At 37.9% G+C, this 23,299-nt stretch overlaps 1 protein-coding gene and 1 pseudogene across 1 annotated transcript; one reads left to right on the top strand and one right to left on the bottom strand.

Annotated features, from left to right (window-relative positions):
• The first annotated feature begins 631 nt into the window (after nt 1-631).
• On the top strand, nt 632-10,208 carry LOC122668479 (co-chaperone protein p23-2). Its single transcript, XM_043865248.1, has 6 exons — nt 632-855; nt 2,801-2,984; nt 4,061-4,223; nt 9,461-9,492; nt 9,589-9,631; nt 9,873-10,208. Exons 1-6 carry the CDS (start codon nt 851-853, stop codon nt 9,902-9,904), a joined length of 459 nt encoding a protein of 152 aa, XP_043721183.1. The 5' UTR covers nt 632-850; the 3' UTR covers nt 9,905-10,208.
• A 1,258-nt stretch (nt 10,209-11,466) lies between these two features.
• On the bottom strand, nt 11,467-17,133 carry LOC122666224 (annotated as a pseudogene).
• Nucleotides 17,134-23,299: the final 6,166 nt, after the last annotated feature.

The following is a 23,299-nucleotide window of genomic DNA, read 5'->3' as shown; positions in this document are numbered from 1 at the left end:
TCCAATTGTAAAAACATGGGCATTGGCTTCTTTTTATCCTCTCGAGTGTTGGGTGGATGGTTGGATTCTTAAGTATGGTGCACTGGGTAGTGCACCGCACTTGAGAGGATAAATTATTATAGGGATTCCAATGTCTCCTAACCAGGGATTTAAAAATCGGATAAGGTCAGTCGATTTGGACTAATTTGGATTGAACTGGTACCAACAAAATCAGTACGGCAAAATATTTACCGTTCGATTTTAGGGTTTTCCAGATCAATGCTGACGATTTCGATCTGAATCCCAATTGCTAAATCCTACGATAGCTCCTTCGCCCTTCAACCACCACCATTGTATACTACATTATTGGGAAAATATTCTCTGAGCCACTAGGACATATTACTGGCAGGCGTAAGCCGCATGACATCCACCGGTCCGAACTCAATTCAGCCTTTTTTTCCTTTATTCTAGTTCAGATCATTGGATGTCACACCTTCGGCACCTACCAGGTGGCAACATCCCAACCCCGAATTGGACCGCACTGCACTTTTCAGGGAATCGGAGAAGAATTTTTTGGAGTTCTCAAAAAATCGGAAAATATCTCACAATAAAGAGTGCGTTTGGACCTTGCTCGGTGAGGCTATACTACAGCGTTTCACCTTCTCAGTTACGCACTCCTGCTCAGCATGGGTAACCGGAGCGGCAAAGCAAAAAGCCACTGGGGTTTCCAGGAACTCTAGGGTCCTATCAGTGGGGTTTCTGGGCTGTTATCGTGTCTAGGGTGCCTTTCGGACTTTGCAGGGCTGCTGCTGCTGCTGCTGCGTTTACAACCTCCGAGTTTCCTCCAAACTCTTCTCCGCACTTTGTCGTGATGAGGTACATGAATTCTTTATTTTGTCCCCTCGTTCATGATGTCGAGCGTCCAATCTGTATCCTAGCAGAAGTACTGAAATCGTTTTGAAGAATGAAGTGAGGGAAAGTAGTTTTAAGATTAATTTATACAATATTTTGTTTAAATTTTTTCTCCTCATAGAATTTGTTTCGCATGCGCTTGGTTTTCGATGTGTAGTTGACGGTTGATGCAACAAAATGTTTATCATAGCTCAGATGATTGACCTCTGAATTAGTCGATGTGACTTAGCCTCGATGAACTGCGGTCTTGATTCTACTAAAAATAATAAAGAGTCCGAATCTGTTAATTCTGCTTTGCATTCACTGTAAGATTTGAGAACTTGTGAACATACTGATCTTGCTGGCATTGATTTAAGTTTCAGCTCTGAAGAGGGGAGTGTGTTATTCAATTTAGCACTTTGCCCTTTAGCTGCATCATTTACTGGTTAAATCCTGTCATCACTGATGTGGTCGACTTTCATTCTTGGAGATGTATCTTGATCAATGTTGTCAAGAGCTTCTTAGGCCATGTGCGTGGGACTAGGTGCAATGGAGATAACTTATTGTTTCATCTTCGTCTACAAAATTTATATTTCAATTCCCTAGCAATTTAAAACCTACGCACTTTATTTTCTTCCAAAAGCGTTTGTAAAAGCCCCATGAATTTGGAATAATACTGATTTCATTGGACGTGGGATTACAATGGGAGCTATTATGTGTGATGGTTGAGAGATAACCCCAAGTTGGCCATTTCTAATAGCTTTCCTGATAGATATTAAGGAGGGAGGCTCGGAAAGATTAAAAAGGAGCTTTCAGAGTGTCATGTGATTGTAGCATGTCATTAAAGCTGAGGATAAATATAGAGTTGAATGCTGGGGGGAAAAAAACAAAAAGACAAAAGAACATATATATGATAAAATAAAATTAGTGTACCTGAAACGACGATGCTGATATTGATGTCAAGCTAGAGTCAGAAATAACTCGAAGGGAATATGTGAGAACATAAGTAGGTACTACAACCTGGAGGGGTCTGGGCAGGTTGAGTTTGGATGCCTTGGGCCATACGTTTAGACTGAACCTACTCGATTATTAAATGGAGCAAGTGCTAGGCTAGGCCGAGCCCAGTTAGTTTATATTCTGATACAATACCTTGCTTATACATAAAATTAAGGCATTTTATAAGATATGTTAACAGGGATTCAGTGTATTTTGGCTGCAATCAAGCAGGTTGGGCAGGTTCAGTTTGGAATAGGTGTATACTATCCTTTTGGGTCTGGCACCCATGACTGGACCTGGCTCTTTTCATAATTCGCGAGCAGGTCAAATTTCATTACAGCCTGTTTATTAGTCAGTCAGGCTTGAAATTGCCTCCCTTCTTGGAGTAGCACCAATAGAGAACAAAATGAGGGAAAGTTGTTTGAGATGGTTCGGCAATGTGCAATGATGACCAACCACTGCACTTGAAGAAAGAATGAATGTGGTGTGAATTGGATGTATTAAAAGGACAAGGAATTGAGGAAAAGGATAAAGAGGACCTGGTTTTTAGTGTTAGGATAAGATATGAATTGCTTATGAGTCAACAGAAGTTGTGTGTAGGTGACCTTATTTAGTTGAGATGCTTAATGAGCTAACCTGAGATGACATTCTTTTTTGTACTTATTTATTAGCTAATGATTTACCGCTTGCCTGCGGGTGGGGGTTGCAATTATTGCATTGACGTTTACTGATAGGTATTTCTTGTGGGGCTCTCCTGCACCTAGGACCTTTTCTATTCTTAATTGTTTGGTTAAAAAAAAAGAGGGGGGGGGGTAATACCTTGTTCCACATGTTACAATGTAATTGCTTTTACAAAATTGTCTTAAAAGTATTTGATAGCATATTAATTTTTGTTTACTTTAGAATGATAAAAGTTACTTTTGTCTGTATACAGTCGTCATCCAGAAGTTCTTTGGGCACAGCGTTCTGATAAGGTTTACCTCACTGTTGCTTTGCCTGATGCAAAGAATGTCTCGGTGAAAAGTGAACCTCCGGGGTTATTCAGTTTCTCTGCCATAGGTCTACAAGGTGAATCATTTGACTTAAGTCTGGAACTGTATGGAACAATTGTTTCCGAGGTAAGCTTCTTATGACCCATCACAAGAGTGCCTTCAGTTTTAGCCTTCCCACGTGACACCAGATGTCTTACCAAGGATTTGATTTTAATCAAGTTTTTGCTTCCCATCTTGTTGAATATTATGAAAGTTTTTCATCATCTTTCTTCTTATCCTCCGTCTTTCCCACCATCTCTTATCGTGTGAAAACATGCAAGATAGATGGCGATGACTGGTTCACATACTACAGAGAAATTTTATGGATTACGTACAGGGGCTACTATTGAAGAAATACTTGTCTGCAAATTGCCATTTAATGTCATTAATGTCTCGATATATGGCTTCTATTTACTTAGCATACCCGTTAACACTAGTTCTGTTAATCATGAGAGGTATGAGGAGTTGTTACTCATAAACATACATTTGCTTCATAACACCTCCAAGACTCTCGCTTGATTCCATTTAGAGGCAAGATAGTGAATTTCTTTCAACAGCTTTACATGTTTTTGTGAAGCACCCCACCAGATGGGTTATCTGGAGCCCATAGAAGTATAAATTGATCAATGTAGAATGCTCCCAACAATGCAGTGTATAGGATATCGTGTCACTTTAGATGGCCTTCAGCCAACTCATTTGATATCATTAAAACAAGGTACTTATAACAGCTTGGTAAAATTTCACTTGTGGTAGGGTACTCCAGAATTTAGGTTATCTACAATCAATAAAAGTATCATGCTTCAGTAAAATGTCTCTCCAGATCTAGAAATTAATCTTGTTTGGTTGTTGATATCTATTGATAATCTAATTCTCTTTCAGTTAGTGAATATAAATACCTGTCTATGCCATAGAAATTATGGAGTTTCTGGATTTCTTTTGTGGATCTTATCTTTGTTATGAAGTTATATAACATAAAAAAGCAAGCATTTATTTTTGAAAGATTTCAAAACCTAGTTTAGTCACTTCTAGTTTCAAGATATCAGTTCCACTGGTGTTGTGGGGTTATGCTGAATACAATGAAATCTTTTTTGCATTCTTTTGTGGTACATGGACTAGGTGTAATACTACATCTCATGGTTGGAGCTCTGTTCATTCCGGTGCAGGGTAGTAAAGTTAATGTTGGACTCAGAAACATACTTTGCTCAATCCAGAAAGAGCAGAAGGGCTGGTGGAAGAGACTGTTAAAGTCTGATGAAAAACCTGCTCCTTACATCAAGGTTGATTGGAACAAATGGTGTGATGAGGATGACGAAGAGTCGATCAAATGTAAGTTGCCTTGATTTCTATTAAGTCCTTAGTGAAATGCTCTGAATACAGCCTTAGGGGTTGGGAGCATCATTAAGCTCAAAAGGGAAAAAAATTCCGGCATGTATTAACCAAAGAAACCCTTATTGTTTGCTGACTATTCTGTGATCAAAAGGGGAATGGGCATTCTATAGGTTTAAAATTCATCATAAGTTGGGCCTTGTTACTTTGAATAGGGGCCGCAACAAACTCGGACAACTGAGTTTAATTCTGGGAAGTCATAGTATTTGAATGTTTTTGTGTTTGGGGTGTCTCATGCTAAAATATATTATGCATCCCAATAACTCATCTCGTGATTATATACTAGTATTCTTGAAGGTAAATTTTGTTCTACTGTTGGAATTTGTGAAATGCTTATATCACTTGTTCACCAGTATTAGGGGAGTAGTAGCTACCAGCAATAACAGGCTGTTACCCACTCAATTCTCAAAACCATTACCCAGAACTCTACAACAGTCTGGATGACCACCTGTATTTATAAAGCTTAACTCCTACCCATACTAATAAGTAATAATAGGAATCCAGTGACCTTGATTAGGATTTTGACATTCAATTGATCTTACTTGAACACTTTAACTTTTGGCTTCTATTTGGAGGCAACAAGATAAATAGAACATTTAAAACATTGTGTACTAAAGTTGTATGGACTCTTGCATCTGCCTAGTGGGCTTTATAATTTAGCCTTTACAAGAAACCCATAAACAGAAAAGCCTAAACCAATGTAATAATGGAACTATTAACATTCCCTTGTATACAGCCTGATCTCTTCAATCCATTGAATGATCAATGCCTAGAAATTTCATGGGGATGCTCCTTCATCACTTAGTTAAACACTCAATGTTATCTCTCAAACTGAAGCTTTTAGCCTGAACCATTATACCTTCCTGAAAGATTGCTTATTTGCTTCAATCAAGAGACATAGAAAACTAACCAATAAATCTGCTCAACTCCAGTCAAAAGCCTTCATATCCTTTCCAGTACTTTTCTTTGTAATTGTAAGTCCGTAGCCAAATCTTATGCCTTCACAAGATGACAGCCCTATCAACCTTGTTATCCATCAATTTGAACCTGAAAGTTCTATGGTCCTGAAACTACCTTTAAGCCCCTTCAATGATTTTTTTTATGCAAAACTTTAAACCTTCAGTTTTAGATTCAATATTTCCTTCCCTCTAGTACCTGGTTAAATCCAACTCTAATCTGGCTGGTGAAACCCTTCACTTTATTATTTTCAGTTATTTTTTTGATGTTCTTGTGCTCATTTTAATGTATATGTATGTATTCTACAAGTTCTTGTGGACTTTTTTTGTTTTATCGTCTAATCTAATTTTTCTGCCTTGAACTTTTCCCAAAGTTTTACCTCCTTAAAACCTTAAATTTTCCTTTCCTTCCATATGTTCCAGGTCATTAGGTATTTTTTTTAAATCAAAGTCTCAGTACCATTAATTTAACACCTTTAAACCCAAGTTTTATTTCTTAAACTTTATGCGTGTGAGTCATCGGAGCCTGAATGGATCAGGTTATACACCATTCTTGAATTCTCAGGAGAGAGAATGGGTTCTAAGCTGAAGAAATTTCATTCAAATAATTAGTCTAGCACCCTAAATAAACTCTCTCTTATAAGAAACAAACCTATAACTTCTGAAATGAGGAAGGCATAGTCCTGCAAACAACTCTGAATTAACTGACCAGAGTTTTCTAACTCAAGAAAATAATAAATGTGACATTAAATAAACAACCGAAGCCATGTGGGAGTGGAACCATGGACGGGCTTGGCTGCATGCCAACTCTTATGTTTGTCCATGGGCTTGCTGGCAAGGTCAAGGTGTATGGACAGCCATGAATAGGCCACAAGAAGCTAGATGCTGTCCCAGTTGAGGGCCACTTTCAGTCCCCCTCTTTTACCTGTCCAATTGAGAGCCCATGATGGCTTATTTTGAGCTGTCTGCATTTATCAAGTCCATGTCCCTAGGATTATGCTCTTGCATTCCTTTATATGTCTAGGATTGCAAACCCATTTCTATAGGCCTTTGTCTTTCTCTATACTGACCTTCTGATGCATGATGATTTGCGGACATGGACCCTGTTTATTCAAGTTATGTAGGGCAGATCATAGACATTATTTATTTAGTAATTTATTGGATTCATAGGTTAGGGTCCTAAATTTTGTTGAATGAATATGGTGGAGGATGATGATGTTGCCCAGAGGATTAAAATAGGATGGATGAAGTGGAGAGATGCGTCTGGAGTGTTGTATGATTGGCATATTCCTTTAAAGCTTAAAGGAAAATTTTATAGGATTGTCATACGACCGGTTATGATGTATGGTGCAGAATGTTGGGCAGTTAAAGAGTGCCGTATAGATAAGATAAGTGTTGAGGATACGAGGATGTTGAGATGGATGTGTGGCAAAACTAGGAAGGATAAAATAAGGAATGATAATATTAGAGCTGATTCGGGATTTGCCCCGATTCAAGATAAGCTTTGAGAGAATCGTCTGAGGTGGCATGGTCATGTTCAACGGAGGCCTTCGGATGTTACAGTTCGGAGGAGTGACTTGATTCATGAGCTAGGGGCGGGCCTAAAATGACCCAGGGAGAAGTGGTGAGAAAAGAGATGCATAGCTTAGGTCTTGTTTCAACTATGATCTCGAATAGAGCTGATTGGAAGACAAAGATCCATGTAGCTGATCCCATTTAGTTAGAATAATGCTGAATTGTGTCGTTATTGCTGTTATGTTCTTTTCTTTTCTTTTCTTTTATCAATCTTTTATCGTTGCAAGGTTCCATGTAGCCGACCCCATTTAGTTGGGATAAGGCTGAGTTGTAGTTGTTGTTGTTGTTGAATATGGGGTGGAGGGCCTGTGTTGGGAAAATTAAGTTGGGTTCTCAGTTCTGGTAGCAATTGAATGATGCCAATAGAACTGAAACTGAAAGAAAGCAAGTATGAGTGAGGAGATTAGAGGAATTAAACCTCTTACCTGAATTTGGATTGAATGTTTATTGAAGGCCTTGGATGGTCCACACATGATTTTTAGGAATTGCAGCAACTATAAACAAAACTGTAGTGGTTTCTAAACTCAAATTCTCTTGGCTATGTGTTACACCGATCTATGTTGTCATACTCATGGTTAGATTTTGTTGCTATTACTCTAAATTACTTAGAAATAACAAAGTACTTACTTGGTAGACTCTCTCTCTCCTCCCCCCTCCCTCAAAGGGGAAAAAAGGAAGGTAATTCAGCATAAGCTGATAATAAAGCAATTTAGAAACAAAGCAAAATAAAACTGAGATAAAGATTGGACTTGCAGGGGAAGAAAAAACAAATCGTGCAGTTAGATAACTGATAAAATTAATGAGACCATGGACTTGGGAACTTTTTCTCAGGCCTGTGGGTATACTTGGGTGGTTGGGCCTGCTATTCTGGTTTGCTGATTGAATTTAAAAGTTGTGCTGCTCTGTAATTAAAAAAAAAAAGGGAAGTGTATAGTGCTGCTCTATAATTACCTGATTGATTCCATTTCCATCTCATGGTTTGTGGTAATTATCTGATTTGATTGATTGGCCAAAATCAAGCTGAGATATAATTTCTATCATATTCCTTCTTTTCCTAGTGTGGTTTATGCACTTATTCCCCCATCTATGCTGTCTTCTTAGAAACTGTTGCTTTGATGGGCTGTTAAAGCCATATCATATGATGCTTTCATAAAAATAAAAATAAATAAATAAAACATATAATGCACGCCTAGGCACCCCTCCACCGCCTGGGTCGCCTTGACAACTATGGACTGCTTTACAGTTGTGTTCTACCTTCTATGGGGAATCAAAATTGGCCTTGATCCAGTCTGACATAAAACAATTTGGACATCACTATGTCTTTGAAGACTGCTCTCTAATTCCCAGTTGATGAACAATGATCTGTCCTTAGGCGTGTGAATCCAATATGATTTAAGAGGCAACTCCTTAACACCCTCTATGGGGTTTGGAACACAACAATTATGGATAAACTTTACACATTTCGATATTTCGACTGAAATGTCAAATTTTGGTAAAATATCTCAGTTTCAACATGAGTCGAAAAAATCCCATGAGAAACATATGGCAATTTTCAGGTTTCGGTGAAATTTTGACTCACTTTGGCTCATTTTGGTGAACTTTTGAGCTTTCACTTGCTAGAAAATGTCAATTTTTTTTTAGCAAAATTCTTCATTTTGCTGCTGAATCAAGGCTTAGTAGTCAAATGTGGAGCACCCACTTCAACATTTGGGTGGATTTGAAGCATCATTTGGCCAAATTTTTCTCAATTTTAAATCCACTTATAGGGTTACTTTGATGGACTGAGTGATTCTTTAGGCAAAGGATGATATGGTCGTCATATGTCATACGGTCCGAAGCCAAACTACCACTTTGAGTTTTTTTTTTTTTAATCTAATAATTCAAACATGAGTCAGTAAACATGCTTAAATAAGCACTCACCCTGAAATTTCAGGGCAAAATTCCAGGCTTTGACCACCAAAATGGCCATTTCTCATTTTTCACTGAATTGGACAATTTTGGTACCGAAATGCCAAAATATTTCAGTTTAGATGAGGTTCGAAATCCCACTGAAATCTGAAAAATTTAACCTCGTCTGTACAGCCCAGTTTCCTTTGTTTCAATTGTAATATGTTTTGGTTATTTCTACTATATCCATTGGGCATATTTTCTACACGATGCTGGTCACCTCTTGGGCCCACCTTTAGACTCCCTTTATTTCCTTAATAATGCATGTCTTACTTTTGAGGGGAAGAACAAAAAAGAAAAGGAGTGTTATTTTTCTACCAGAAGTTCCTGATGGACTTCAATTTTTAATTTAAATTGATACCAAAACAACATTAAATTTTTCCTGATAGCATTCTTATGACTCTTCAGTTCTCTAATCATCTTTGCTGTTTCTGAATATTAGTGCAAATGCTCCTTCCGACCCACATATATTTCTTGATAAAAGACTCCACTTCTCCTAATTTCTTATTGACCTTTTCCCACAGTACTCAAACTCCCTTTGATACTCTGAACCGGGGCCCTGTAGAGCTCTTGGCAGGACCTCTTTTAATAATAAACCTTGGTTTAAAAAGCTTATTCAATATTGTTAGGGTCACGGGGCTTACAATCAGATTAATTATTTGATTTTTACCTCACTGATAAGTTTATATTCTTTTGCAGCTGACCTTGCCTCAGATGATGATCGAGCTGCGGTATTGAATTCCATAGCCTCCTGTTTGTTTTCTGAAGTTTTATTACAACTCTCACTTCGTGTATTTACTTTACAAGTCTCTTCCTCCTTCCTGCAGGAAATTGGAGACGATGAGAGCAGTGATGATGATGGAATGCTCTGTGAGTTTCCCTAACTTGAGCTTCTTACATAACCTTTTGGTGGACATTATTATGTTATTTTCTTTTTTCGTCTAGAACAAGATTTTACTGCTCATGTATCTCCCATTATTACTGTCAAAGTTTAACCATCAATTCCCAATCTTTTTTCATACGAAAGTAGTTATTTTCATCTCGTAAGAATTAGTGAATTATATGGATGGTGTGTGGATGTTTACCATGGTTATTGCTCATTTGTATGCAGATCTTCCTGATTTGGAGAAGGCTAGCCGCTAAAAGCAAGTATCAAAAAGCCAGAACTAACAAATACCCTGGAATTCAGGCATAACCTTTTCCACATTTATTAGGACATACACATCTCTGAATTTGAAATGGGAAAAAACAGGAAATTTGACTTGGGAGTTTTTTTTTTGTAAATATACATGTTCTATCTTTGTCAGGAGCATACACTTGGGAACTCGTGCATTACCACATTAGCTTTCACTTGGATCAATGAATCCTTAACCATGATAAACTTTACTGCTTCACTGAATGTATGCATTCAGTTGCTTGAATTTCCAATCACAAGCCATGTTGGCCATATACTGATACAATAACTATTACTCAGCCTTATCTCAACTAAAGGGATCAGTTGCGTGGATCTTTCCCTCCAATCATTTCTATTTGGGGCATACTTTTATGCTATGCATGTCTTTCCTTATTTCTCCATGTACTGATACAAGGAGAAATTTATAATTCACCTAGACCCATCAATAAGGGTAACCCAATTAATTGACAGCAGGTGGAAATATATCCAACTTCAGGCTAACCTTGCAATAGGCCATGCAATTTTTAATTCAAAAAAGTGGCAAAATAGAGATTATTGGATAAAATTTTCCATAAGAGGATGGTCATGGCCTGATGGTCACAACTTGTGCAGCTGTTAGGCCCTCCAAACACACTGCCGCCAAGTTACTCGATCAGGAGAGGGGAATGGTCCATTTAGCAGCCTCAAAGGGATGTGATTGTTGCCTAGAATTTAGACTAAGGGTGTCAATTTTGGACTAGAATCGGATTGGAACCTACCCACCCAAAGCTTATTGATCTGGTTCTACATCTACCGATAAGTTATTGGTTCGGTTCAAGATCTACCAATTAAGAAGCAAAACAAATTCACATTCTAACCCTATATATTATATAATTCTTAAGACTCAAGATCATGAAAGCTAAGGTTAGATCCTTTAATCTTTCAATTTTGGTTAGTACCTTTTGTCTCATATGCTATTTTACTAAAGATTTGATTGTAATTTTAAAAGTCCATTTGTGAATGCTAACTTAAAAACATGCCATAAAAAGAATCCTAACCTATGAGGGTGGTGGGGTTCCTACTAATTGGTTAATATAAAACAAACTCATGTGAAAAAACAAATGAAGCATATCTCATGTTATTGTAATCAGAGTTTTATTATAATATTATTAGATATATGTAACATGTGTTAGGATATTTTATTTTTAAATTTTGGACTGTTTGGAACTGTCTAGGAACCTGAATCTGCCTACCTACAAGTTAAGAAACCGTTAAAGAATCGAACCAATAGACCAGAACCGGACCAGCTTTCTCGAGCGGGGCACTACATTCAATTAATAAGAAAATAAAAGCTACTTTCAGCAAACAAAACTGTTTCTTCTTCAGGTCTTAGTCCACACATACATGCCGAAGGAGGGTCTATGCCTCGACATTGGCCATGTACAGTTTTGGTACATATTTCTCAGTTAAGACTTGGAAAAGTATTTACAGTGCGATAGGAGAAAACAAGAACGAACATAATGGCCATGAAAGAAGCTACAACTGTGAAACAAGAGAAAAAAGGGGAAAGGAATAATCTAATCTGTCTTGTCTACAAGGACAATTGGAATTGAATTCCACCACTCCCTCAGTCGCCTTTTGCCTTGGTAATTCGTAAGATACTTGCCGACCTTTGATTTCATAATAAGTAGTACAATGTCAAGATAGCCAGAACTCCCTTGAATGGGAGAACTGCAAACAAAAGTGCTAATCCGATCATTACCATTATCACTCGATTGGTGTGCTGCAAGAATGGATTTTCAGATTAGAAATTGGAAAACTGATTGTGGAACTCACTAAATTCACAAAAACCTCTATAAGCTACTTTCAATGTCCTGGACCAAATTTAGCCAAAGAGAAAAAGGTCCTAAAACAAGCAGAGACGGTATGTATTCACAGGCTTGAGTCTCTGGAAACAGCCTCTCCGCGAAGCGGGGGTATAATAAGGCTGCGCACATTACGACCCTCCCTTGACCCCGCAGTGGCAAGAACCTCGTGCACTGGGTGCACCCTTTTTTAAACAAGCAGAAAGAGTATTAATGGACTCCGAAAATATGTTTTTTGTTAAAGTTAGAAGTGGCATAGTGCTTATGAGTTAACAGCTGCTATGGGCTGAATCGCAGAAAAGAATGTGTAGCCACCCTTTACTAATAGGGATAAGGCTTATTTGAGTACAGATTGAGGTTTTTGTTTTCTTTTTCTTTTTTTGGTACTGAGTTCAGTTTCAGTATGGTATTGCTTTCATCTTCAAGGCATGACAGTGGTTATATGTATGTTTGCATCAATAGTCAAGGCAAACCCCTTATAGGGAAAACTGAAGATAACATAAAAAGTGAAGATACTAGCATTTTGATGTCATGGGTCTCTATTTAAGAACTTTTGGTTGAATGAGAAAACTAAAGAGAAACTAGAAAGAGAATATTCGAGTCATGAGTTCAAGAAGGCAACAACCTTAGGAGTCCTCCAGACCAATATGGACCTGATTTTCAATATTGTGATGTTTGCTGTTTGTAGCATGGCCTCGGCAGTTTTCAATCGGTGTTGTACAGACACAATGCTCTCCATTGTTGTGTGGTCAGAGCTGGGGCACACCACAATTTTAATGCATTTGTCTCTTATTCTCTCATGTTTTGCCTTGAGCATTTTGCCCACTGCCAACAACAAGGCTGTAGCTATTGCCTTACCTATCCATTCCCTGTATTGCAAATTACAATATTAACTGTGAGGCTTCAAGCAAACATATGAATGAATTGATAAGCTAATTAAAATAGGTAAGCAATGAGTTCACTTTATCACTATCAATCTGGTGCTAGTATTATTCTATGTTGGACTTGTATTTGATCGTATAAACCACTGAACTTACTTGTAGATGACTATGGGAGTAATGGCAAGTATAAAGAGGGTAACTTGTGGCCTCTCCCATCTGATGACTCTTTGACACCATGATAACGTGCTTTTAAGTGGGCTTAGTAGCTCCTACACAACCAAAGTGAAATTACCATTAGGTTGTCTAAAAAAAATCTAAGCATCCACCTCTACCACTGAAAAGGTCATACCCAGTGCACGAGGCTCCTGCCACTGCGGGTCTGGGGAGGGTAATAATGTACACAGCCTTACCCCTGCTTTCACAGAGAGGGTGTTTCCAGACTCAAACCCGTGACCACTTGGTCACAATGGAGCATCCACCTCTACCACTACGAACTTAAAATTTGCTTCCATTGCTCTCATCGGCTAGGTCTAGCAAAAGTACCTTCTATGTCACTGAGGTACTGAAACCTCAGTGCATTGTTATAAATCAGTGAGGAGGAACAGCTACTAAAATGATATTTTTTTCAAAACAGGATTCACCTCAGAAGCTCTCCTCCGTAAATTATAGATAATACTGTCTTCAAGATCATAGAGTACACATCGAGGAACAAAATCAAGGTCTATCACAAACTAAAATCTTTAACCCCTGGGAAACTCTTAGAACACCTTGATGACCTAAACACACCAAGATATGCATGCTTATACTTACCATTAGAACTAGGAAACTGTCACTGATTCCTTCCTCTTTCAACCCCTCAACAGTAGCCTTGGCAATATTGACTTCCTTTGCCTCCTCTATTACTTGATTAACCGTGTTCTCTAATGATGAAAGAGTATCACTTCGGTCAATAATGCTCTCTTCAATCCCTTCTTTAACCTCTGTACTTGAGACTGTAGGGCTTGACATGTTCAATTGCCTAAGAACAGAGCTTGCACTGCATGGGTGTATGCTATTGACCTGCTTCAGACTGCTGGCTAGCTCTTTCAACACATAGTCCCCCTTGGGTAACTCCTCAAACAAGGAAAAAATTAAGAAACTAGTTGGAACTGGAGGTGATATTCTTAGCATCTCTCTAGCTGCATGGAGCCTTATAATTCCTAATATTGTTCTTGCATGCATCTCCCATGCCTGTATTTGAGATTCTATCTTTAGATTTGATAAGAACTGATGCAGTAAGATAACTTCCTTTGTCAATGCAAGCCAGTGGTCACGTCTGGTAGAACTTGCCATCTCTAGAAATTCCAACACCACACTCTCTTTCCTGCAAAGTAAATGAGCAAAGGCAGATGGGATTGAACTAGGAAGTATGCCCTTATTTCCTCTTAAAAGGTTGAGGCGTTGTATCTATGTAAATGGTACAGTCGATTCAAGTCAGTTGTTAATAAATGCACCAAATATTAATGATAACCCACTACAAGACTATAACCTATTTGATTTCCAATACATGAGTTGGTAATAGTGGTGGGAAAATTACATAGATCCTGATAAGATTTAGAAAAAAGGACATGATTATTCCCTAAGGTGGGTTCTAACAATGTAAGCCTCGTAAATCAGTCAACTTTAAGCAATGCATGGTCTGCCATATCGTTGGTCGACCATATTCACATCTCACCAGGAAAAACCCTGTGGAAGCATAAGAACATGTGCATTTTGAGCCATCCGCTGAACCCACTTTTTTAGCACATGAGGAGGAAGGCTCATGGGACTGGTTTTAACACCATAGCACCCTTGTATTGGCATGCTTCGCCTCTTGTTTTAACACCATACCTCTACAGTACTTACGCAACAGGATAGGGAGGAAATCACAACTAAGGAATTACATATAGACCTTAATTTAGTTGTTCTTACAATTGGGTGGACTCGTAAATTATAGCCTTGTCGAAAAGTGGAGCACCCCAAGGGCCTGTGGAAGCTGGTCTTACACTGTGATCAACATCCTTTGACAGGTCAATCTTGAGTGCATCTACATAAGATATGACCCCCGAGGCCTCAAAGTAAAGAGCATAATTTGTTAAGGTCAGTCTACCTAGAAGAAAACAACTTCAGTTGGGGTAATCCAAGTAACATGTAATATATATATATATATATCACAAAAAACACTTTCTCAATGCAACTTTGTTGTTAAATTCAATAAACTGTTCGAATAAGTGCCAAGACAAACCAGGCCAACTTGTTCTTCCAATGTGACGTACAACTCTCTGTGTAGTTGCAGTTCCATCCATATGCAATATAAACTCATCATCTGCTAATTTTATGCCTGCTGGTGTGGTCTGTCTTTGCAAATACTCTGTACATCTACAAAATGAAATTATCACAGGTTGAGAAATTGGGCTCCCTATTAATACAAATGATGTACAGAAGAGCTTTTGATTAAAAAATAGCACATGCATACAAACCATATGGGGAAATCATTTACTTGTGGACTTCTTGTATGAATCTATCATAAGCAGGATAGTGAAGCCGGTTTGCTGTAGATGCTGTGAGTGCTTCGAAAGTAAATCTCCCATTTGCAATGTCAACTACTAAAGGAACCAAGGAACCCAGCCACACAAAAGCATCCTCCCCAACACTTGGTTCATTGTCCACCTACCACAAAAAATAAAATTAGATAAGATTAAATAAAAAAGCAAAAATTTCCAAACCCAACACACAACTCATTAAAAGCAATTAAAACCCAGCAACAAAACTTTTGATAAAACAGAAAATTCTTCTAAGAATCACCCATCATCATCATATACAAAAGCAAAATCATTGAGATTCATTACATATACTTCTATCACAAGTGTTTCAAAAGAAGAAATATAATTTGTATTGAATATCAAGGTAGAAAATTAACTTACAAGTAGTGGCATGAGATCAGAGTAGAAGAGAGGTATATCATCATTATCTTGATTCCCTTTTAGAGCTACCTTCTTATCTTCTGCCTCCTTTGCTACACACTCCTACCAGGATAAAGGCGTCCGGGGAACAATTGTTAGTCCTAACCAGAACAACAAACTTAAGAGGTAAAGCAATGGAACTATTTTTCATATGTGATCAAAAGAAATGTTTTTAGGTCATTCACAATGTGTCAACTCATCAAATTAAACAGAGAAAATACATATTTGGTGTAAATACTGAAGTTGTTGAAGCACTCATGATTTCATCCTTGTGAATGGAGAGGTTAAATACACCAATTGCATAAAAATGTATAGTTTGATGCAGTGCTGGCCATGACAGTAACCACCATCAGACCATAAAAAGATGGTAATAGAAAAGAAGAAAAAAAAAACTGCATTTCTATCAATAACTTGAGAAGTTAATTGAGGCTCTATATAAAATGTAAAGGGTACCAACTGCTTAGAGTAATAGAAGTTGCAAACTTCAATACAATCACAACCTTAATTTATAAAAACAGAACAGGAAAGAATATGAACCGCGTATGATTCTTCATCTTCTGAGGAAGGTCTCTCCCAAGCAAGCATCATATCAAAGGTGAACCGGTTGAATGACCCATCTTCAATCTTTTCTGCTATGTTAGAACAAATGTTAACAAGAGCCTTCAAGCTGCAAAATTCGACCAATTTTCTTGAATAACCATTTGTTTCTGGCTTCCATCCTACTTCGAACTCTTCCACTAGACCTTCTATAGAAGTGTTCAGAATCCTGCAAAACTTTGTTGTTAAAAATCATGAAGAAATTAATGTTCTGCTCTTGCTATTCTAATAACATATGAATGATCTGAATGCATCTTGAGAGTTTTCCTGTTAAGAATTCAGAGATTTTGGTTCTGAATTCTGATCTAAATGGAGTTATTAAAATAAGGCAAGTAATGCCACTTTTCAGCTACATGGAGATACTGGTTCTTACATTATCTCATATTTCCCAAAGCCGACATTTCTTTGATATTGCTAACATTCCTAAAAGCCATTGGTGTGTGTTTTGTTGGGGGTACGATGTTGGAATACGATTGGATTGAGAAAATTTTCTAAGGACTATATGGTATTCGGTAAAATTTCTGTAGAGGGTTTCACTATAAATATGTAGGGAGGGTTCTTTCTCTCTAACGCAATCTGAGAGAGGTGTGAAGACGAACGGCTGTAGCTTTTTTCTCCATTGATAGTGAAAACCGATATCATCTCATTATAAACATAGACAATCTTGCCAAACCACGTAACTCCTTGTAGATGGATGCAGGCTTTCATCATCTAATTAGATGGGTCCCAGTAATTGTACGTTATAATAAAAAATAAAAAAAATTAAGAAGAAGAAGTTACCATGCATGAGGTCATCGATAGAAAGAGAGAAAGAAAACGAGATCAAACAAACTACGCACTCTGCAGATCTTTGAAGGACGTCGTTGGCAATGGATGACAAATGCTTCCTCTTCATCTTTCCTTTTTCCTTCTTCTACTTCTACTACTTCTTCCAGGCTAATGCGGCGTTTTAACGAGACGAGGATGAATTTCAGAGTTGCTTTTAATATGTAAGGAGAGATGGTGAAGTGGTTACAGAAACCGTGACACGTAGAAGCCGTTAGACACTTGGCTCATTTTTATTTTTTTGTTTGGGTTTATCCTACTCAAGAGCCCACAGGTCAATTACAAGTTAAGCGGGAAGACTAAGACAAACCCACAATCTACAACTAAGAGGGGGTAGGGGAGAGAGGGGTGCCTTTTTGGCACAATATGCAATACAGGAGAGTCGATCCCTTGACCTCCTGGGGGGCATACACTCAACTTGCAATGCCTCCAACCAGTCGAGCTAGTGACTGTTTGCCACTTGGCCCATTTACGTGAACTCATCATGTGCATATATCCATTGCCACCTTAACTGATCACCGACTACCAATTGAGTCTTTCCTTTTGCTTAAAATTAAGCCGAAGAAACTATCCTCCCAGGTTCACTATCCGGTACAATTCGTACGATTCCTCTCATAAGGGGCGGAAATGACCACCTTATTCCTTGCCAAAATACACTGCCTAGGTGGAATCCACCGCCTTCTTATTTGAGGTACTAGGGAACTGTTCCGAATAGAGAACTTGAGAAGATAATTTTCGAAAGAAATGAGAGCTATTATATCATCAAGATTTTCCTTCTCTTTTTATCTTCCACTTTTCTCAAATGATAACTATATGTGGTGTAATTTAAGCTCCTCGTCCCCATTTTGCCACATCACTTCCCAAATTTGATTATTTACTCAAAGTGTCATATCTCAGTAGGTGTATATTCAGAAGTTGACACCTTCTTTTAATTCTTTCTTATTTTATGCTCAAAAGTTTTGTAAGTTAAGGGTATAAAATGATTTTCAAATTAATTTGAAAGTAACATATTATATTAATTAACCCCAAGGGGCAACGTAGTTGGCAAGTTACAAGGCCTAAGGAAGCTGAAGGTCTTGAGTTTGACTCCGCCTCCCCCCTTGGGGCCACTTGCCTGAGAGGAAACTCCCTAGTGAACATGGGGTCCTAGTATCTCCCGGTTCGTGTGTGTTGCGGGGTTGTGCACTAACCGTAGGGGATTTAGTTGGTCAAAAGCCGGACACCTCCAATTCCAAAAAAAATAATAAAAACTCATATTAATTCTAGCTACCAATAAAAGCTGCTTCATAGCTATGGTTGTGGTGAATTCTCTAGCATTTTAGCTCCATGAATTGCATTGGGTTTATCTAAGCCACCCATTGCCAGATCAATCTGATCCTGAATCGGCTAGGCCTAGGATTGGTCAAATTGATCCTAATTAGGGTAAAATGGGGCTCGAGAATGCTTATCAAAAACAATTTTTGAGGAGGGGTATTAACAAGCAAAGTTTTAAAATCCATAATTGGATGCGGGATCAGCCTACATCATTCTAATTTGAATTGAATCCAAATTGGTCGAGAATTGTTTGGAATTAATCGCAAATCAAATATAGAAGAAGCAAACATTTCATATATCTTTGACTTTTTAGAGTTTTTTGTTCAAAAATCTCATAAATCTAGTTACAAGAGGTAAAGTTTTTTTTTATGTTATGCTGTTTTTCTGACAAAAATAAGGAACAAATATATTAAAAAAATGAAGATCTAAGTGTATTCATAATTGACTCCAAAATATAGCGGTTTTGGGAATCAACATTAATCAAAATTGTGGTCGGTTGATTCCGATTCAAATTGGCCGACACAATTTTCAGACCACGTTAATAAGTCAAATATGATCAGCCCTAGCTAGCTGATACCCAGTCAACTCATCTGATATGAGAAATCTGATACCAATCCCTTATATTAGGAAATATATTGCGGTCTCTTAATGGTCTCTCGTTATCCCCTCCAATTTGCTGTCTACTCTAAGTCCTCCAATTCCTCACTTAGGAGCAGAAATGACCATCCTACCCCCTGCCCGAACATGCCTAAGGTGGGGTAGGGTGGTCATTTCCTCTCCAATGTGAGAAATTGGAGCAGGCAACGAATTGGAGGTGATAATTATTCCTATCATTTAGTGTGGTATTAAAAAAACCAAATTTTCGAATGATTATATTTAAATTTCATGATATATATTATTTAGAAAAAAGGTTTTGTGCACAGATGTGCATGATGCTCGGTCATGCACATAGATGAGGATAAAGGTCTTTTCAAGCACCAAAAACTCCCTATTTGATAAATTGAATAAGGGAAAAAGTTCTCTGTCCGGGAGTGTGGCCTACGCCAACACTCCTGTGAGTCTATCTCTCTTCTTTTCCATGTGAAAAGACATCTCTGTCCCCATGTTTTAAGGAAGAGAGAGATAGACATATGGGAGTGAGGCCTACGTCAGCACTCTCGTACAGAAAACTGCTTCCCATTGAATAATTACTGAAGGCGATCATGCATAAAGTCCACCCCTGTCATTTATTTAAGGGGAAATTGCCTAGATCTACCGGGTAAAAATAAAATTTACAAAAATGGTGGTTATCAATTATGTTTTACATTTACAAGTAAGATTTTGAAAAGATTTACTAAATCCCCATACCAGTAAAAAACACTTAAGGAATAACCTAAAGTACCCCCAACATCATTCTCTCCTTCTATCTTCTTCGGCTTCGTCTTCTCCAAGGGAATGCCTCCGCAACCACTCCCTTCTCCTTCAAACATATGCTGGCAACATTTGTCATCTCTCTCTCTCTCTCTCACACACACACACACACACATAAGGGGTTTCTCTTTAGAAACGGAAGAGAGCCTATCCGGTCCCAGTAAATTTATTATTTGTTTTGGTGCGGATTGAACGCTCTCTGTTGCTACTGGTTTTGTTTGGGTCTATTCGACTAGCTACTTATGCATCCTGGATAAAAGTGGGAATGGTAGAAAGATCCCTTTGACTCTCTCTTTCTGTGTGATTCTCTTCCATGGTCCATTATTAGTTGGGTTCCAACGAAGAGGCTTCGACTTGACTGACAGTTTAAAACTCAGCAGCACCATGACCTTGTCCATTTGAAATCAAATCTCACAGTGGATAACTATAATTGTAGAGGTGGCGAATTTGTTATCTTCAAATCCACATACAATTCTCTAAATGATATCCGAAGCATGTTTCAACTGCGGCCCCTTCACTGATTTGTCAGTGTCAGGTCCTGGGCATGAAGAACATATAAAGCAAGTATAAGTATAACCCAACCCACCAGATTTCTCATTCGGATCAAGCTATCCTCAAAACCAGAGCTAATATCTCCTCGATTCACAAGTAATTTGAACAAAGAGTAGGAGATGGAAACGCAGGTTTAATCACACGGAATGAATGGGGTGGTTTCATATTAGCCGGAGATTGCAGCGAATTGAGGCCTTTTCAGTCTAAGGTGCTTGAGAAAAGTAATAGCAATGCAACTTCGACGGAGGACGCAGAAGGTGTAGTGCCACTATTCAATGAAATGGAGTCTTCCACCTCCTGTGACGCAACGAAAAGTTGCCCATAAGTTTTCTTTTTTACTTCAAACTTTTCAATCTGAAGCCCATGGTCCAGCTACCTGAACAAGACAACTGGGTTTGGTTTTAGGGCTTTTGGCAAGGTAGGAGGAGGGAGAAAAGAAGGGAGTGGATGCAGAGGTGTTCCCTCCTTGGAGGAAGAAAGAAGAGAAAATACTGTTGGGGGTATTTTAGGTATTCAATTGACCTTTTTTTACTTACAAGAGATTTTGGTAAATCTTTTCAAAATCTTATTTTCTAAATGTAAAGCATAATGGATAACTACCAGTTCTGTAATTTTTTTTGTTATCCAGTAGATCTAGGAAATTTTCCCTTTATTTAATTACCAAAAATATTGTTATTAGTTATTAAAACTTTGCATAATCTTCTAAGATGATATTGTATCATTTCATTATCTGTCGTGTCCAACTGTCCATTAAGAATATTAATGTTCCAAATAAAAAATATGGTAAAAGGCCATACAAGAATCAAAATAAAATTGTTTATTAAAAAAAACAAAGTAGAATGCTTTGTTTTAGAAAAGAAAATCACCAAACTTGTCTAATGAATTTACTTTAAATAAATTATTATAAATTAATTTTCAAAATTTTTAAACCTTTCCTACATTGAAATCCCAAATTTCTCCTTTCAAAAAAACATGCTAACAACTTAAAAGCTGGATTTTGTGGCAAATGTTTTTTTCTAAACCGATAGACCTAAAGGGTATCTTTGGACTAGCAATAAGTTTTGATTCAAGGAAAGGTTAGAAAATGGTCTAGATTAATCACATATTATAATTTAGACTCAAGTCGTCCATATCTCCTCCTATGTGTAGATATATATATTTTATGTTTTAACCATCCATTTTATGAAGTTTCATTTTCACTAGATTTTGAAAAAAAGGATTTATTTCATCACTTGGACAGCCTCATTTTGAATGACAACAAAATGTGAGAACCCATTCACAAATTTTCAGCTACATTCACTTTGCCATGTGATGGATACTCTTTAAACTAACCAGATCAGAAAAATTTTTATATACTTGATTAATTCTTAACCAGAACAAAAGAAGAAAATCTTCCTTCACCTAGTATTAAGGGGTCATCCACTATTTAAAAAATCAGAATTGGATTGAACCCGCCAATTTAGATTGGAATCGGCCGTGATCGATTCAGTCGATTTCAATCAAATTCTGACTGATTCTAGCTTATTTGGATCAGAATCGACACTAACAATTTAACCCCCGATTCCGATTTTCATAACCTGGGTTCATCCACAAATCTAAGGTTGTCATCATTACTCTTCGCCTATATGTTAAAGGTTCAGAACGCCTTTTATTGTTTCCAGACACTCATCCGAACGCAATGAGGGTCATGGGTGAAGAAATTCTTCCTTCACTATGGCTTAAGGAGAACTGAGTCGCAATAAAATATATACTCTCCAAGGGAAAATTATCCTCTCCAATTCCTTGAAGTGTGACATTGTGATAGTGTTAGGTGGAGGTGTCAACACCTGGTAGCTGCTGTACCCATCGGTCTGATCTCATTGACATGGACCGTTTGATGTAGCAGCTGCCAGGTGTCGACATCTCCGCCTAGCACTGCCGCACTACCACACTTTAGGGATTGGAGGGGATAATAATCCACTCTCCAAGTCTATGTTTTGAGTTAGGCCATCAACTTCATCAATAAGGGGGATGGGAATGAGGACAACTCCTAGAGCAAGTGCCAATGGGTTGGAGCAATAAAACCTAGCCCCCAAGAGCTGGTTAGAGTAGTAAAACCTAACCCCCAAGAGCTTGATCTCTGTTTCGATACCCATTGTTCCTCATCTTTCTTTTTTTTTTTGGTAAAGCCCATTCTTCCTCATCTAATATCCCCATACAGTAGTAAAACCTAACCCCCAAGAGCTCTCGGTTTCGAAATCCCTTATTCCTCATTTAGTATCTCCATTGATTCTGGACCTTTATCCTCTCTAGTACAGCAGTCGCTACTGTACGCATCGTACGGAGCAACATCGGCCATGTTTGCACACTGGGGCCCGCTGTGCACACATGGCCGCTGCTGCGTTGCATGATGCGTACAACAGCGCTGCTTGTACAACAACGGATAAAAATTCCATTGATTCCCTTTGTAACATAAAAAAAGGGGTGGGAATATAATCATGACCTAAGAGTTCAATCACATGGTTATGTCACCTACTCCGTTTGTTTCGATGTAAAATTTACATGTTGAAATTTTTTATAATTTTACTCTTTTCCCCTTAAAGTATAACACACTTTATTTATTCCAATGAGGACGATAAATCTTATTATTTGACATACTACTCGAACTGATATGCAATTTTTAATAATGATATAATGACATGTCATTTATTTATTAAGAAATGACAAGCCACTTTCAAATTAGGGAATGGGAATGTAGCTTAGGCTGCTTAGTCGCATGACCTGCTACGGATAGATACAAAAACAACCCCACCTCTATGAAATAAAGAATCCCTTCCATGTTGATGGCCGCTAATCTCTCGCATTTCAAATTATTTTTGAAAACGTTTTCTTACCCTTATGGTAAATAATTTTTGTAAATAAATAACCGTTTTGGTGACAACACCCATGATATATTTTTAATTTCTGATAAATGGAGGGCT

The sequence above is a fragment of the Telopea speciosissima genome, chromosome 1, assembly GCF_018873765.1.
Source record: "Telopea speciosissima isolate NSW1024214 ecotype Mountain lineage chromosome 1, Tspe_v1, whole genome shotgun sequence".
In the NCBI taxonomy this organism is placed as follows: Eukaryota; Viridiplantae; Streptophyta; class Magnoliopsida; order Proteales; family Proteaceae; genus Telopea; species Telopea speciosissima.
The sequence above is the reverse complement of the archived record's forward strand: the minus strand, read 5'-3'. Positions and strand labels throughout refer to the sequence as shown.

Bases quoted from the DNA above. Each gene is read 5' to 3' on its own strand.
- LOC122668479 (XM_043865248.1), top strand. The intron at 4,224-9,460 runs GTAAGTTGCCTT...ATTCTTTTGCAG, and splicing joins TGACGAAGAGTCGATCAAAT to CTGACCTTGCCTCAGATGAT. The intron at 9,632-9,872 runs GTGAGTTTCCCT...ATTTGTATGCAG, and splicing joins TGATGATGATGGAATGCTCT to ATCTTCCTGATTTGGAGAAG.